An 18857-nucleotide genomic window follows, 5' to 3' on the forward strand; every position below is an offset into this window, starting at 1 on the left:
ATACTAAGACCAGTACTTCTATATGGGTCAGAAACTTGGACACTGACAACAAGAACATCTTCACAAATACAAGCAGCAGAAATGAGAGTTCTGAGAATGATCCGAGGTGTGACCAGACTTGATAGAATTAGAAATGAAGAAACCAGAGAGAGATTAGGGATAACATCTGTACTGAAGATAATTGAAAAGAACAAAATGAGATGGTATGGACATGTCCAAAGAATGGAAGATACAAGATACACAAGGAAGTTTCTGGAATGGGTTCCTCTAGGCAGGAGGCCGGTGGGACGACCTAGGAAGCAATGGATGCAGGGGGTTGAAGAAGCTGCTGAACGAAGAGGAAGAAATCTACAAGAAATAACCAGAGATGAGGATTTCATGGATAGAGACCTTTGGAGAAGATTCGTAGAGGCCGGACACTGACAGGCATTGCCTACCTTGCGTCTGGTGAGAAAGGTGAGAAAGCTTATGGTTAAAGAAGCTCAACAAAGAGGACTGAGAGACAGAAAAAGCAGAAGGATTAGATGTTAGGAAAAAGTCAAGAATCAAGTTATGGTCTAGAATGTATCTCCAAGTCAGTCAGGGATACCGGGTGCACTAACTGCTCTAGGTCATTGTAGATAGCAAAATTGTGGTTAGTTTGCCAGGTTGGTCAGCGAAGGGAGATGAAAGCTGAAGCTGGCAGTAAACATTACATGTGCTCCACTTTGTAAATGAAATAGTCACAGAATTTTCCACAATTAGAGAAGCTATATGAGAAATATACAACACAGATGAATTTAGCCTGAGTGACTATGAAAACTGTCCAAGCTGTGCAACTCATCCCTGTGAAGTAAAGGCAGGAGTAATTTATCCATTCTGTTGGAGGCCAAAGGGCTAAGAGAGTACTGTGAATGAATGTAAATGTGAAAGTTGAGTACCTTGTCTTGGCTACCCACCTTTTTTGAGGGAGACAGCCTTGTTATATGTATGTATGACTCTGAAGGCTAAACCAGATAGTAGAAAATTTAGAAGATTCAAAAGTGTGGACACAAGAGTACATTAACTCAATGCACAATTGTACACAACATTCAGCTTTGGATTGAACAAAGTAGGAGTAGGATGGACAAAGTAGGAGGGGACATAAAAGGTGTTGCTCTCATTAGCCACACGCACCTGTATTTAAGTGAGGAAATGATGAGGAGAGGTGATGTTCTCCCACAGATTGAAAATAAAATCTAAGACCACAAATATTGCGAAGTTATTGAAAAAATAACACAAGAGCATTATGTTATTACTGAGTTACCTGTTCTCCTGTCTTTAGTGAGATGAAAGAAACCGAACAGAAGTGAGGGCCTGGGCCAGCAGTATCACAGAGGGCAATTATGGGCCGCTTAAGGGAGTAATGGTCCACACTGCTGGCTGAGGTAACAGGTGTCGGCAGTACCTTCAGGACGCGCACTGCTCCCTGCCGCCATGACAACACTTCCACAGCCTCACCATTGACAGGTATCACCCAGGCCTATAGACAAAATACACAATGTCAGCATATACATTCATAAGCTACACTCATGTGATACAATTACTCAGGCCTATAAACACATACACAATGTCATCATATATGTTCATAAGTAACACTCATGTGACAAGAGTACTATGTTACATTTTTTACATGATTTGACGATGTGTGTATGTTGGCTGTAACCGATGGAAAATTAGATAAGGACAAGAAAAAGCAACAGCTGCCTTTTAAGCTGGTAATGTTCATGAGATAGTTGTGTAAAGGCAAATTTGTTATTGAAAGAAGTGAGAACAAGCAGATCATGTTGATTTAATAATACACCTAGTCCTCATTATGTGTGGAGGTTAGGTTCTGCAACCCTTACATACAGTGCCCATCAGTAAAAGTTTCACCCCTCGTTGAAGTCACAAAAATACAGACTGTGTGAACATATTCAATGAACAACATGAAAATGTGCATGGTTACTCAAACAGCTATTTACTTCTTAATCTTCTGAATGCACAAGAGGACAGAGTCACAAAGCTTTTTCAGGAGGTCACTGTTGAGGGTCTTCCAGGACTCCCAAATCCCCACCTCCAACCTCAGTATACTGGATGTATCAACCCCCAGCAGCCAATATTTTATAATCCCCCCCCACATTCTCAAAAAGAGAAGGGTCTAGAGAATTACCTGGCCAATTCTTTATAAACTCAACTAAGCAGTCACAAAGGGGGATGTATCAACCCTCTGCAGCCAATATTTTATAATCCCCCACACATTCTCAAAAAGAGAAGGGTCTAGAGAATTACCTGGCCAATTCTTTATAAACTCAACTAAGCAGTCACAAAGCCAGTTGATGATGAGCCAGGCCTAGTGGCAAGGGGTGTTATCATGCTATAAAATGTTGGTCCCATTCTTCTCAAATGTAGTCTCCAGATGGTCATTCATGATTGTGTAGTAAGCACTGCCATATATCAGTTTCATTCCTGAGAAGAATTGCAAGTTCACTGAGGCCACCATACCCGAGTAAGCACCATACCATGCAGGGTATTTTACAGTGCAGGCAAAATGCTTATTGCTGAAGGTGCCTCTGCTGCACCAAACTTTTATTGGATTGCTGTCAATCACCTCAAATATCACTCCATCTATCCAGAACACTTTTCACCACTGCTCTAAGCTCCAATCTCCTTATTTTACAGCAAAATTAACCCATTTCTTCCTTTGCAGCATCATATTGAGGGGCTTCTTATAGTATGACTTTCTTGTAACCAGTTGTTGTGGAGGCAGCATTGTATGATCAAGACAGAGGCCTTGTTGAGAAGCAAATGATTATTCTCCTTTACTTGTCTTGCTACTAAGGTGGGATTTGCTTCCACCTAACTCTTTACAATACCAAGGGTTAAGAGACAGACTATAGAGTGAGCCCCTTCCCCATGGGAATGGGACAGTATTTTCTGGATGCCTGACATCATGTACAGTATGTCACACGTGGATCACTCATTACTACGAGTGGTATCACAGATAGTAAGAATAAATACATACATGTTATGTATTGTATATGTATTTCTGCATATAAACCACTTGTTAGCCACATTAGTCACACCAGCTTTCATGAAAGAAAGGGAGAGAGAAAGGCCAGCAATGGCACTGCCACATTGCAAAAAACAAACAAACAAATTATTGGAGTTTCATTGTTGTGTTGGATGCAATAGCACTGCACCATTGCACCATGGTGTCAAGCAGGACGTGAGGACAAAACACAAATAAACACAGGTTTATAGGTGATGGAACAGCACCACCACACTGCTACATTACACCAGATGTGTGGACAAAACACGCATGCTCACACAATTATAAGCCATGCAGATGGAATAAATAAACATTTTCCAGTGCTTTCAATATCCCAAGTTTCATAACCCTCTGGTTTAGTGCTATGCCTAGAAGAGAAAGCAACCGCAACATTCAAGAGGGTACTGTACCTCGCCATCAGATGCTGCACAAATCACTGATTTAAGCTGGATTGCAGAATAATTTTGTAGTTTTTAGCATTAATCTGTGATACTTAATCACTCTCATAGTATTATTGTGGCCAGTATGAGGCTTTAACATACTGCGCTGGAAAATATGGTGCCATTCAGCACTGCATACAAAAATCCCAGTATAATGAAGAGACAGTTTCCCTAAGACTTAGTACCCATTTAAAATTTTTCCCAGTGTACAAAGAGAGTGAGAGACACAGAAAAAAGGAAAAACTGAAAAAAAAAGGAGGAGAGGATGGTACAAACTATGGAGCATACAAGATGGGAGTTATAGAGATATTCCCTCTAAGCCTTGAAAAATCTTCCTCAAAGCTTTCCCAGAGTACAAAGGTATAAGTGAGAAAAAAAAAAAAGATAAAGGCAGAGAGTGTGAAGCACAAAAGGAGATAGTTAAAAATCCTGTTTAGTAGTCTGTAAAAGCATGAATTTTTCTCACATAATGAGAATACTTAGTACATTTATGATCACATAAATGTGAATCCACATAATCAAAGTCTGCACATAACAAAAACTAAGTGTAAGGAGAAAATGAGAATGAAAAAATGAGATCTGTTAAATTTTTTATGAGGAACAAGGTAAAGTAGCAGTAAGTAAATTAAACAAAACTTCAGATGAGAAAATAAGAATGCTGACAATACAGAACATTAATTAGCTAAATAATTATGAGAGGGAGAGACTTCTATTCATGTGGAGAAAAGAGCAGAGTGATGAGGAGGAAAGTGTAGTGATGTAAGACTCACAAGTTACTTGTTCAGGTCAAACGATTCCTTTCACTGAATCGGGTGTACTGAGTCACCGTTTACATTAACTTGTTCGCTTGGTATTTGTTTAAATCTTAGCATTATACATATGTCAGTGGTATGCACACTGGATGTATCAAGTGCTAATGAGCACTAGTATGAACGGTGGTATGGGCACACACCACCCACCACTCATACCACAGGACTACTGGCTGTTCAATGACCAGCAGCTCTTGACAGGCTATGAGTTCCAGCCTAAAGTTACAGAACTGAGTAGTACATATTTGCAAGTGCATTAGGTACACTTTTCTTGAAAAAAAGTATCTGATAATTATTATGTGTGTAATGCGGCCATAGTACAGACGCCTAGGCCTGTAAGCCTATGCCTATAGGTGTGGAGTTGAAGCAGTAGTATACTAAGCACAAATAGTTACTAATAATATTACTACTAATAAAATCTCTCTCTCTCTCTCTCTCTCTCTCTCTCTCTCTCTCTCTCTCTCTCTCTCTCTCTCTCTCTCTCTCTCTCTCCTTCCCTTCCCTTCCCTTCCCTTCTCCCCCATCCATGCCCTCCTCTCCCTTTCCTCCTTCCCTCCCCATTCTCTCTCTCTCTCTCTCTCTCTCTCTCTCTCTCTCTCTCTCTCTCTCTCTCTCTCTCTCTCTCTCTCTCTTCCCTCCCTCCCCATTCTCTGCCCTCCTACCGCTTCCTCTCCCTTGTCCATTATCTCTGACAGATAAGGGGAAGGGGAGGTGACAGGAAGGAAGTTTTGAGACAAGAGGAAAAAGGAAGGGAGAAAAAAGGAAAAAGGGGGAAGGGACATAACTGGGAAGGAGAGTGAGGTAAGGAAGTGGAGGATGGGAGGATATGAAGATGGGGAGAAAGTAGAAAGAATAAATATAAGAAGCAAGGGTAGGAAGTGAGTGAAAAATTAGATGGAGAGAGGAAATACTGTGAAATAAATATTCTCTTTTCCTGTCCCCTACTTCTTTTCATTTTTTCTCCGATCATTTCCTTTTCATTTATGGTCCTTCCATTCATTTTCATTCTCAATCAGTCTCATTCAACTTCACAATCCTCACGATTGTTCTCTCTCTCTCTCTCTCTCTCTCTCTCTCTCTCTCTCTCTCTCTCTCTCTCTCTCTCTCTCTCCCCCATCCACACACACATACACACACAAACACACACACACACACACACACACACACACACACACACACACACACACACACACACACACACACACACACACGGTTTTAGATAAGATGGTAATACTTCACAGCCACAGCGCTGCATCACACCAGATGTGGACAAAATACACTCACTTTTAAGGATTTTGGTGAAACTTTCCAAACTAGCATCCTACAGCTTCTATCCTTCTCTCTGTAACTTCATCCTCTCTGACCATTCTATTATTGCTGTGGTAGATGGTCACTGTTCTCCTAACAATGGTGTTCCTCAAGTTTCTGTCCTGTTACTCACTCTCTACTATTCATCAATGATCTTCTAAACGAAACTACTATTCCTATCCACTCCTACACTGATGATACCACCCTGCACTTTTCCACGTTTTTTTTTGTAGATGTCCAACCCTTCAGGAAGTAAACAGCTCATACAGGGAAGCCACAAAATCCCTGACTTCTGATGTCTCTAAAATTTCTCATTGGGGTAGAGAAGGGTTGGAAAAACCCAGGTTTTTAAAACCAACGTACAAGGTTATTCTGGGCTTTATTATTTTTTTTTTTTTGGTTTCATTGCTTTTTGGAGTTTTATTTTTTTTGTTTATTCCTCATATCTATATGTAAATCAGGTTAAATAAACAATTAAAAAGTAACCTAGAGTGAAACTAAAGGTTTGATTTTTTTTTTTCCATGTAGGAGGGGCACTGGCCATGAGCAACAAGAAAAAAAAGCCCCACTGAGGTGCCAGTCCATGAGAGAGTCAAAAGCACCCATCAAAAATCAAAGGATAAGTGTCTTGAAACTGAAAAGTTCAAGTCATAGGAAGGAGGAAATACAGAAGCAAGCAGAGAGTTCGAGAATTTACCAGAGAAAGGAATGAATGATTGAGAATACTGGTCAACTCTTGCATTAGAGAGGTGGACAGAATAGGGATGAGCGAAAGAAGAAAGTCTTGTACAGCGAGGGTGTGGGAGAAGGAGACACAAGCAGTTAGCAAGACCAGAAGAGCAGTTAGCATGAAAATAGCAGCAGAAGACAACAAGAGATGAAACACTGCTGTAAAGAGAAAGAGACTGAAGACAGTCAGAGGAGTGGAGTTGATAAGACAAAAAGTTTTTTTATTTTACCTTGTCTAAAAGAGTGGTATGTGTGGAACCCCCTAATACATATGAAGTATACTCCATACATGAATGGATAAGGCCCCTGTACAGAGTAAACAGTTTGGGAAGGGGAGGGGGGAGGTTGAGAAAAATTGGTGGGGATGACTCAGAATGCCTAACTTCATACACTCTGTTTTAGCTAGAGATGAGATGTGAAGTTTCCAGTTCAGATTATAAGTAAAGGACAGACCAAAGATGTTCAGTGTAGAAGAGGGGTACAGGTGAGTTTCATTAAAGAAGAAGGGATAGTTGTCTGGAAGGTTATGTTCAGTTGACAGATGGAGGAATTGAGTTTTTGAGGCATTGAACAACACTAACTTTGCTCTGCCCCAATCAGAAATTTTAGTGATCAGAACTCAGGCATTCTGTGGCTTTCCTGCAAGAACTGTTTACTTCCTGAAGGGCTGGATGTCTATGAAAAGACATGGAAAAGTGCAGGGTAGTATCATCAGTGTAGGAGTGGATAGGAAAAGAAGTTTGGTTTAGAAGATCACTGATGAATAATAGGAAGAGAGTGGTTGACAGGACAGAACTCTGAGGAACACCACTGTTACTAGATTTAGAAGAAAAGTGACTGTCTACCACAGCAGCAATAGAAGTCAGAAAGTAAACTCAAGATGAAGTTACAGGGAGAAGGACAGAAGCCATAGGAAGGTAGTTCAGAAATCAAAGCTTTGTGTTGGACTCTGTTAAAAGCTTTTGATATGCCTAAGGCAACAGCAAAATCCAGAAGATCACCAGTAGAGTGGACTGGACAGAACCCATACTGGCAATCAGGTAGAAGATTGTGAAGTTGTAGATGTTTAAGAATCTTCCTGTTGAGGATGCATTCAAAACTTTAGAGAGGCAGGAAATTAAAGCAACAGGATGATAGTTTGATCGATTAAAATGGCCACCCTTTTCAGGAACAGGCTGAATGTAAGCAAACTTCCAGCAACAATGAAAGATAGATGTTGATAGACAGAGTTGGTAGAGTCTGACTAGGCAAGGTGCAAAAAAGGAGACACAGTTTCGGAGAACAATAGCAGGGACCCCATCAGGTCCATAAACCTTTTGACAGTTTAGGCCAGCAAGGGTATGGAAAACATCTCTGTGAAGGAGCTTAATAGGTAGCATGAAGTAGTCAGAGGGTGGAGGAGTGGGGAAAAAGCCCTGAATCATCCAAGGTAGAGTTTTTACCAAAGATATGAGTAAAGAGTTCAGCTTTAGAATTAGATGAGATGGCAGTGGTGTTATCAGGATGAAGTAAAGGAGGGAAAGATGAAGAAGTTATTGTTTTTGGCTAGGTGCCAGAAGTCATGAAGGGAGTTAGATCATGAAAGCTTTTGACACTTTCTATTAATGAAGAACAGACACTTGTCTGTATCTGTATTTGGCTAGGTGCCACCCTTTGGTGATGTCCAGATCTTGCATCAACATGACTATGTGAACCCAACTTGCACCCACACAACCAGTGGCACCACAGCATTCCCATCATTGTCTTCCAGCCTTATTTTGTGATCATTCTGTCCTGAAAATGTCTCCTAAACAATTGAAAAGTGCTAGTGCAAGTGATGGGAAGAAGAAAAGTGTGATAACCATTGAAAAAAAGAAGGAAATCATTGCAAAATATGAGTGGCACTACCAGTGGCACCACAGTATTCCCACCATTGTCTTTCTGCCCTATTTTATGGTCATTCTACCCTGAAAATGCCCCCTAAGCAAGTGAATAATACGATTTCAAGTAGTGGGAAGAAGAAAAGAGTAATAACCATTGAAAAAAGGAGGAAATCATTGCAAAATATGCATGGTCTTGATCTTGATCTTGAGGCTACAGTAGCTTGGGATTACTCCTGAGCCAGGAGTCATCAAAGAGAAGAGAGAGAGAGAGAGAGAGAGAGAGAGAGAGAGAGAGAGAGAGAGAGAGAGAGAGAGAGAGAGAGAGAGAGAGAGAGAGAGAGAGAGAGAGAGAGAGAGAGAGAGAGAGTATGTATCATAACTTTGAAATTTCTTAAAGGCCTTCAGATACCCCATATTACTACCATTCTAAATTCATTTGATTGCAAGGTAAGTGATATTAGAGTATATTTTTAACATTTTTTGCCCTAGAACTGATTAACTTATTTCCTATAGATTTTAATAGGAAATGTAGATCCGACTTGCGGCCAAATTTGGTTGTTCCCTGAGTCATGGAAGTGATTCAGGCCACTCTGGGCAGATTCTTATGAGCAATTGCTTACTTCTGAGCTTTAAAGATCGAATGTAACAGTGAAATTGCAGGTTCCAAATCATAAATATTAAACTGGAATTAAATTATTACCAACATTCAAGCACAGCTAGCTCAGCTGACACAAGTAACCAGCCCACAGCAGCATGCAGGCTACTGACTTGGTGAATCAAGTGACTTAAGTACATGATTTTTTTTTCAATGAATCACACATAAAAACCCATTACTAAAAAGAATCAAGTTTTTCATCACTAATGTGAAGGAACAAACAGCATGAGATGTAATGTGTCACATATAAAGGAGCTATATATTTATATATATATATATATATATATATATATATATATATATATATATATATATATATATATATATATATATATATATATATATAAAATGTGTCCTGAGGCCATTTCTGTCATTTTGATTTTGAAGGCAAGACATCAATGATGATAATAAATATGACAATAAAAAAAAATGAAGTGTATCACAATAAACATGAGATAGATACATCAAAAGATAAAAACAATATTCATTAAAAGATAGTAAAGCTCGCCATACTCTCACCTGCACACCACAAGCATATCCAACTATCAGAAGGAGAGGAGGAGAGTTGCCATTAACCTCTATTTTGTCTCTGAATCGAGCCAAGTCATTTATATCACAGTAGTCAAAGCGAACCCACAGAATCGTCTCCTTCCCTTCATAGTGCGAAGGATTGTTGTACGTCTGTGGAGTGACCTGTCAACAGAAGGAATATTATGATGCAAACAATTTCTTCTAATGCATGGCACTGGAAATGCATAATCTTTTAGTGCATTGCAATAATTTTATCTTCATATACATTGGAAACCATTCAGACCAGAAACAGGCTGCAATCACCTATGGAAGTAAAGTGTGAAGCTCATTAGTAATTATTGTCCATGTCGTCTATGATTTGTTGAAAAAAATTTGTACTGTTTTTTGCTTCTTTGTCAAAATAACAATAGTTTACTGAAGCATTTGGAATAATTACCTCAATAACAAATATTCTAACAAGGAAGTTTCAGTTTCATCTTTAGAATTCTTTCTTACTGTTGGTCACTTTCACTATGAATACAAAGTATTGTGACTATCACCAGTTTTGTAATATGATACTGAAAGGCAAGTTACTCTTTCTGATACAGCAAGGATAGCATCATCTGTTAGTTGACACCTACACTGAAACAATTCATGACACTGAAGTGAGTAACTAATTCAATAACTACATTTGTGAAATTAAAAACATAAGAACTGTAGATCACCAGTATGAAAGATCATACCACACAAGGATATTCTATGGACATATTCTCACGTGCTTTGGCTCAGACAGGAACAAATGGAGAGTCTTGTGCTGTAGCCACTCATCGAAGGAGTTCCCAGGAAGATGCATCACAGCAGACTAAATTAGATTAGATCTCCTCATATAGAAATATTTAGAGAAGTTTAGGATATGGAATAAACTCTTCAGAAATATGTTGTACAAGATATATTACAGTGGAACCTCAGTTCTAGAACTTAATTCTTCTTGAATACCATTTGAAATCCAAAATAATCGAAAACCAAAACTATTTTCCCTATAGGAATCAATGTATAATGGATTGATCTGTTCCCAGACACCAGTCTACCCTGTCTTAGCGGCTTAAGACAGACGCTCCCCACAACCAACATGGTTGCTTCACAACATCTCCATCTTATAAATTATTTATCCAGAAAGGATGTATTGAATGAACTTAGTGACATAGAACTCATCAGAAGATACTGTTTAAACCATGCAGGTATTCTCTTTGTCACCAATCTAATGAGAAAAGCCTTACAGAGGGAGCACAGAGGAGCAACCCACTTACTGTCAAAATAAAGGTGATCATAAGACTTGGACATCTTGCTGCTGGGAAAAGCTACTAGAAAATGCAGTTGTGCAGTAGTGGTGGCATTAAGGGTCGTCCAGAGAGCCACAGGTGGCTTGGGATAACTCCTGAGTGCCGAAAACTGTTTGTTTACATTGAGGCTTTTCAACAGGATCACATTTATCTTATTGCAAAGATTCAACTACTGTCTTACAATCTGTTTCTCCTCCAAAAATATAAAAATGAAGTAAATATCTATAGAAACTATATATTAGTAATAAACAGCAGCTTTTGCTGTCTTTTAATATTCAAAATCAAGTAACTTTGTTCTAGAACCAAATTATGGTACTACAACCGAAGCAATAATGAGTTTAAATTTTGTTCAAAAACTGATTTGTTCAAAAAGGGAGATGTTAAGTAATCGAGGTTCCACTGTATTATAATTACATTATTATAATAACAAAATTATGTTTGAAGGCCATATTAAAAATTTGGATAATTTGTTATAAATCTTGTATAATGAAACAGTGGAGCTCCACATAATGGTGGAAAGAAGTAATCACAAATGAGAAATCAAAGAATAGGAAGGAACTGAACCATAACTACTAATGTATGTATCTCTAGCATTTCTATCAGAACATTCCCAAACCAAAAACATAATTTATAGCTGAAGGTCATTATTCCAAATTGATCCTGTGTTCATATCAATATTCCAGTAAAATAACATTGAGGAGACTATTAGTGATATCATCTAGTCCTATTCAAATTACAATCAAATACTAATATTGATAAAGAAGAATTACCACATTACCATTGTTCATCTAATTGAGAGATTATGTGCAAAAGCTTCAGTTACATGCTACAGCAAAAGTCCCATCTTTCAACATCCAACATTTCAGAAAACCTGATATTTCCCATACAGAAAGTTATTTTGTGCAAAAGCTTCAGTTACATGCTACAGCAAAAGTCCCATCTTTCAACATCCAACACTTCAGAAAACCTGATATTTCCCATTCAGAAAGTTATCTGATCTTTTGGCATATTTCTAAAAGGTATTGGCACATAGCAATCGTCTGCTGTCATGTGTAGGCTCCACTGCCAACTACAGCACTCGTGGGTACAATGGTATGAGTGGTATATATGGGAATATTTTTTGGTATAAACTTGGAATATATAAATAAAGCACTAGACTGAGGAGGAGAGGAAAGGAATATTAGCGATCCAAAGCATAACAAACACTGAGTAAAAAAATAACAATAGGAGAGAGTCTATTGTGTTTACACTGCTATATTCATCCTTCTATTCTGTCTTTGTGAACAAAGCTCCACCAGTGACTGAGGAGCAGAATGACCAGCAGATGTGACAAATCCTGCTGCTTTGGAGATGAAAGAGGGGGAAAGTGAAAAGAAGCCACAAGAAAAAATTCTGTTTATTTATCAGGTTTGCTGAAGCTGGACTTTTTTTTTCTAGAAATATGCCTTGCAAATTTTTGTGATTTCTATACAAATATGTTTTGGAGATGTTAGCTGTGTTTTCTGCAAATAAGTAAATAAATAGCAGCCTATGTTCTCATTTATTTATTGCTAATATACCCAATCGGATTTAGATCTGATCTTTCGGCATATTCAATGTTTCGGCACCTGCTGAAAGACAGGACTTTTACTGTATTGTTACCTTTAATTCATGGATGTATTCTTTTTTTTTGTTTTTTACTACCATGGTAAGGTATTCAATGCATTTCATAATTCAATGTATATAAATTATTTGCTGAATGCAATTATATTATTCAGACCATAATGAAGAAGTCTTTTAACATGAATTAAAAACTACATATTGAATCATTCATGATCTCTAAAATGGCTTCTAAATAAAAATAAAATAAATATAATAAGCATCAGCTTTCTTTTTCCATATACAATACATGGAAGAGATTACCTGATAACAGAAGGCAGCTACATTATGAGTAATTATCAAACTGTTATACCTTGCAATGACATATCCAACCATAGCGTGCTTATCTTCAACATGCTGGAGAAATTCTCAGCCATATAACAGAGCCTGTATTGGAGAAACCTGACTCCTCTCTCTCTCTCTCTCTCTCTCTCTCTCTCTCTCTCTCTCTCTCTCTCTCTCTCTCTCTCTCTCTCTCTCCACAACAGTTTATCACAATTTTTTAACAATTTATATCACATCTCTCTTACCAACAAGAAAGGGTGAACATCATGCCATGAACAAAAGTTACTCAAACTGAAACATTACTACTACCGCAATACTACAAGGATAGCCTCAGGTGGTCCAGATAGCCAGAATGATATAAAGATCTCACATGCCTTTCCCAACCATTAGACTCCCATTATAGCAAAGCAGAATTCACTTGGAAGTATATTATCATGTCTTTCCTTACCTCCAGTTCAGATGCTTGAAGTTATTTATCTTGAAGTGATAAGATTTACACTGCAGTTTGTTCACAACTGCATCATGTATTGTTAAAGAGAGGTTTAACTATGCAATATTATTTACATGCCTAAGATAAATACACATTCTCTCTCTCTCTCTCTCTCTCTCTCTCTCTCTCTCTCTCTCTCTCTCTCTCTGTACAATGAAAATGATGGAGTAGACCTAACAAATCTTTCAGTACTTCTTAGGCTGCTTGCACCTGAATCAGGAGCTAAGTGGTTAGTCAGACACAGTGATTAGATAAAGTAAAAGCATACTCTCGATTTAACACAAACATATTCTTTCAGTTTTCCATTAGATCCAATAAACCAATTCACAAAATTCAGGTAATTTGCTCACACTTCCAGTAACACTTCAGATACAGCCTACAAGCATGCTCATAAAACTGGTGCATGCCATGTTTGATGAAGAATTTAAGAGCTGTCCTCAACTGTGAGAAACTCTTTACTAAATTTGGCAAGAATAATGAAGTTCTATTTAGAAGAAAATCTACTTTCTGAGAGAAGGTGCTCAAATTACACAGTTCATTAAATCGAGAGTATACTTTACCTTTGCCAGACAAGTCAAAGTTGCATGACTCACTTCATTGATGAATCCTGCCACATTCTCCACAAAAGTCTTCTCCACAACTGGCTCTGGACGAACCTGCTGACCCACCACAGGCCGGGAGTGACGTCCACTTTCTCCAGACATGGTTAGCTATGGAATTTAACATAAGATATATTAAAGTATGGCTTATATCAGGAACTACATTATGAAAACATCATCACAGCCAGAATACATCAAGATGGTTAAATTACTCCTTGTGGAATACTCACATGCCCATTCATGTACTTTTAATATAGTACTAAGTTTCAAGATTCATAGCCATCATGATAAAATCTTGAGTGACTTACTAGTTTAGACACAAAGAAATTATGTTGCTACAGTTAAGGCAGAAGTAGGAGATATAGGTAAGAAAATGGTAGAGAAAAGCAAAAAATGAGAATACATTAAAACCTCACTAAGTCACAGTAACTGAGGAGGCCAATCAGACTTAACAAAAAATCTGACTTATCTGAACTCAGCACTACATTTAAATTCCTTGACCCCAAAGTGTTTGGCAAGCCTCAAAGCAGCATGCTGGATGTCCAAATCATGAACTGTTACCCATTCAGCTCTTTCTTGTATGTACCATTTATAGACAGATTTGTCAAGGTTTTTGTGCTACACCTTCTTCGCTCTATACAGATGCTTCCCTTGGAAGGTTATCAACATAATACTTATCCAACAACCTATCTTCTTCCTACTACTCATCCATATAACAGTGTAAGTTACAAAGTACTTAACATAAATATTTAGTATCTCTGATTAAACATAATCACATGAGGGTCCACGGCTGTGCGCTGTTGCTTGCCAAAAATTCAGCCTCCATTTCCAACAACCCTCAATCACTCATTCATTCAAAAGAACTTCCAAGGTCATCCCTTTGTAGGCAAAAATGTTGATACTATTATCATGTCACTCATAATACATAAATGAATATCGATTAATAACCTGCACATCTGTAAGTCTACCTCTCATCTTCATATTTAGAGGATGAGGATCCTGAAGTGTGAAAATATTCATAATCAGAATCACATGCACCACAGGAAAAAAAATTTATCTTCAGCAAGAAGTCACAATATTGAGGCTCAACCTCCGTAGTACTGTATTTCCCGCCATGTAAGATACACCAGAGTATAAGATGCACCTATATTGTTAAAAAAAAATAAATAAAAACAAACTTTTTTTAAAGAAAAGTTACTATTATTCTTTGCTGTATTTCCTTTAATATTTGACCTAGAATCATAAAAGAAATATCATAAAAAGCATCTATACTTCTCCCTTGCAATGGTGTTATTCTGCAAGTTATTGGTGTTTTAGCTCAGCAAGAAGTACATAGAGACAGAACAACAATATATCAACTCTTTACACCTATGCCCATGCCCTGCATCTCCATCTTGTTTTGCCCATCTGCTCTCACTACTCTGTCCTCACCTAAAAAGAAATATAATTTCACTGTGCCCTTAAAGTTATGAGTGAACAAAACTAATTTATGCTTAACCATACAGCAGGATAAGGCCAAATCACCTTTATCTATCATTTTTGCCATGTGTAGCTGGACAATGGCCATCTCATATCTACATGATGACAATAATCATGACTTACTTTAAATTCATCTATATCTTAGCATTATTTTGATTATCTGATAAAAATTTTTGAAAATATATATTTCATCCTGGCAACTATTGTGCCAAACATAGGTGTTTTGAGTGTTATTTGTACCAGTAATAATAACCCCTACATCTACCAAAATCTATCAGGGTATATGATGCAGGGTGATTTTTTTAATCTTCTCTTTTTTGGAAATGTGTGGAAATATGCAGGCAGGAAATACACTAATCAAAGAACTGGTACTCCACACTGCTCTCATGCCTATCTTCTGTAACATCAATCTTAAGGCTTGAAAGTGTAAATTCTCTCTACCAATAACACTTTCACCAAAAGTTCTTTGGGGAGCAACTTCAATTTAGTGCAGCCAAATATCCTCAGCTGAGGATTTCAACTTTCATGTACCCACTACTATTTCTGCCTCATATAATGGTCATGCCTTAAATGATTACTGGGCAGAGGGGCCTTATGTGATGAACAGTCTTTTGACCTATCACACAGATTCAGAGAAAATATTATAGCTTTTAATGGAGATATATTTATGCAATTGGTCCTGGTAATTTCAGCCAAAAGTAATTTAAGCAGTAATGCCTGAACTGGCAAATGTCCAAATCATCTGATAGCCAAAACAACAGGCAGCCTAAATCATATACTGCCTAACTGACTTTAACCCACTTCAGAAAAAGTGTGTGTGTGTGTGTGTGTGTGTGTGTGTGTGTGTGTGTGTGTGTGTGTGTGTGTGTGTGTGTGTGTGTGTGTGTGTGTGTGTGTGTGTGTGTGTGCTTGAAAAGGATTCACAAAGTACAAAATGCTATCTGAACCATGACCCAAACTCATCATAGGTCAGCTGGTGAGCCTGTCATCCTGCCCCTGTCTTATAATCCAGACAACATGCCTCAAGAAAGAGCTCCACTATGCCTTGTGTGTACCAAAGTATTATGATATAATCACCATGATAAATGTGACAGATAGCAACAATGTGCTTGCAACACTGGTTTTTCCAGGCAACAGTATCTAGACATTGTCGAAGAAGGCTATGAATTACCCAGAAGGTATTGTTCTCTGTGTTCTGTTCCTAACACCAGTGATATTATTACTTCAGGGATTAACCAGTCCGCCATTCAATCTGCTCCACACCCTAATGCAGAAAGTTCTCTAATCTCCGTACCTGTGGACAAACTGAGCAAGCATGATCTGGACATGGACCTAGAGCCAGAAGGCAATGAACATACATATATGGATACACAGGTGAGACTAGACTGACATTTGCTTGAAGGAACTTAAGCAGTGACAGCTCATGACTATTATTCATTGGGGTTCTGCCTCATAACATTGTTTATAATCAAATGTAGTTGCACAAAAATGAGTGCATCTTTCTTTAACATTATATGCCATGAGTTGCACATGCACAGTAGAAAATCAAAATTTGCATTGATAATCATGTTAGTATTAATGGATGAACTTATCTAATTTCAGCTTCTTTGGTTCATTAGATCATGAGTTCCTAAAAACATTTTGCACATGCACAAGACAAATCTAGATTTGACTTAATCAATTAAGTATATCTTAGGATTACATGTCACATAACAAATATTAAAGGAATCAGACAAGTGCCTAGTCATGGCCTCCTTCAATCCTGTGGCCTAGTACACCTCCCTCCCCATGCACCCCCCCTCCCTCCACTCCATACTCAACCACCACTGCCACAGGCCTGGTTCTAGCTTTTATGCCATGCTGTGGAACTGTTGGAATACCCAGTTCAACATAATGTTTCCATTCACTTTCTAGATATAAATGAGCTGAAGTTTATTGATACTATTTCATAATCATTTTCACTTTTTTTATATTTATATATTTAGAATATTTTCATATTTTTTAGGGGATGTTGCAGTTCCACAGTGCTTATTGAAGAGTGGCCATTGAACTTGAGTACCTACATATGCTTCAGTGATTCAAAACACAAACAATGCTTTTTTATTAACTCAGAAATCATGAGCAACTAATTGGTAAAGGTTGACAAACACTATAAGGGTTCCAAAATAACATAGAGATGTACATCTTGAGAGAAAATTGAACCAAGCAAAAGTGAATAAACATGGTGATATATATATATTCCTTCTATGCACTTTCACAACCACCCTGCCCAACCAGGACGAGAGCAATTTCTCAAGACTTCTGCCTAAGTCAAGAAACATGATGGAAATTAATTCAGATCAGCACTCATCATCATAGCAGAAGTCATGGCTAGCAATATTACTTCTGATCCTTTACCCAGCGACCTACCTAATCCTTACAACCTGGCACAATCTGTCAAAAGAAAAAGACTCCAGAATCCAAAAGATCTCACATTCAGTCTTGATAAAGACTATATACCAGATGATTTCCTAATGTGTGATGTTGCTATTGATGATCCTCACCACAAGACAGAGAGACCTACTAAAGGATGCCAAAATGTGGTACTGTGATGGCACCTTTCATATTGTTAAGGCTCCTTTTGTGCAGCTTTACTCAATAAATTATTTTATAAAAGGAGAGGAACAAGTGAAACAAATCCTACTTGTGTGTGTTTTAACAAGTAGGAAACATAAAAGAGATTATAAGGCCATGCAGTGCATAAAAGGGACCATTCCAGAGTGAAATTACAGACTATGTGACTAACTGAGAGACTAGTTTTTGGAAAGCAAGAAGAAGCAAATTTCCTGATATCACCAAACGGATGTACAGTAAAAATCCCTGTCATCCGGCATTCGAGTATCCGGCACATTTTTCCCCGAGCCTTAAAATCAATAAAAAATCAATGTGTACTAATAAAATCGATTAAAATTCCCGCGCAAGGCATACTTTGTCCCCTCACCACCAGAGCGCACTGCTCCGTGCCACCCGCGGCCCACTGCACTGTGTTTACTCAGTGACTCAGTCCCGCATGTGCACTGTTTATCGCCTGACGCCTTCATCATGCCTAAAGTTGTAGAAAAGAGGAAGCGTGTTGTGCTTACACTTAAGCAGCTGATCAGATCAGCTGATCTTTGTTATGGTAAGATGCGTGAGTGTAGGGTGGTGATTGTGGACATAATTTCACTTCTATTCAAGTATCCGGCAATATTCAAGTATCCGGCATGTCAGCGGTCCCGTTGATGCCGGATAAGAGGGATTTTACTGTAGTTTCCATTGGCATCAGGTGGAGAAAGGCTGATTCTCTTGGGCTATATTAAAGAGGTACTCACACTCTCATATACCTGTAGAAAAATTAACACTGCATGCACAACTCAATGATCCTAAGATTCAGGAACTGATTGTGTACATAAAAAAATAAACAAGGAGTGAGAGCAGTTTGTGGAGTCCAAACACATGGAGTGTATTTAATACAAGTGTTCGCACAAACAACAATGTTGAGGGGTGGCACAGGAGACTGAACAGTCATGGATATGCAGGTGTACATCTGTATATATTAATAGAAATGCTGCATACAAAGGATTCACTTGTACCGGTGCATGTGCAATTAATACATGAAAGCAAGTTAAAGCATTACCAAAAGAAA

The 18857-nt window shown here is 38.2% G+C and overlaps 1 protein-coding gene across 2 annotated transcripts in view; it reads right to left on the reverse strand.

Annotated features, from left to right (window-relative positions):
* The window catches only part of LOC135100423 (BCAS3 microtubule associated cell migration factor-like), a 109745-nt gene that overhangs the window by 79087 nt on the left and 11801 nt on the right, over positions 1–18857 (reverse strand). For both annotated transcript variants that reach the window (XM_064003274.1, XM_064003273.1), the window contains exons 2-4: positions 13709–13825; positions 9372–9545; positions 1286–1501 (exon numbers count right to left, since the gene is read on the reverse strand). In XM_064003274.1, coding sequence (XP_063859344.1) covers positions 1286–1501; positions 9372–9545; positions 13709–13819 — 501 coding nt within the window. In that variant the 5' untranslated portion in view covers positions 13820–13825. The remainder of the gene's footprint in view (positions 1–1285; positions 1502–9371; positions 9546–13708; positions 13826–18857) is intronic.

The sequence above is a fragment of the Scylla paramamosain genome, chromosome 5 (genome assembly GCF_035594125.1).
Source record: "Scylla paramamosain isolate STU-SP2022 chromosome 5, ASM3559412v1, whole genome shotgun sequence".
In the NCBI taxonomy this organism is placed as follows: domain Eukaryota; kingdom Metazoa; phylum Arthropoda; class Malacostraca; order Decapoda; family Portunidae; genus Scylla; species Scylla paramamosain.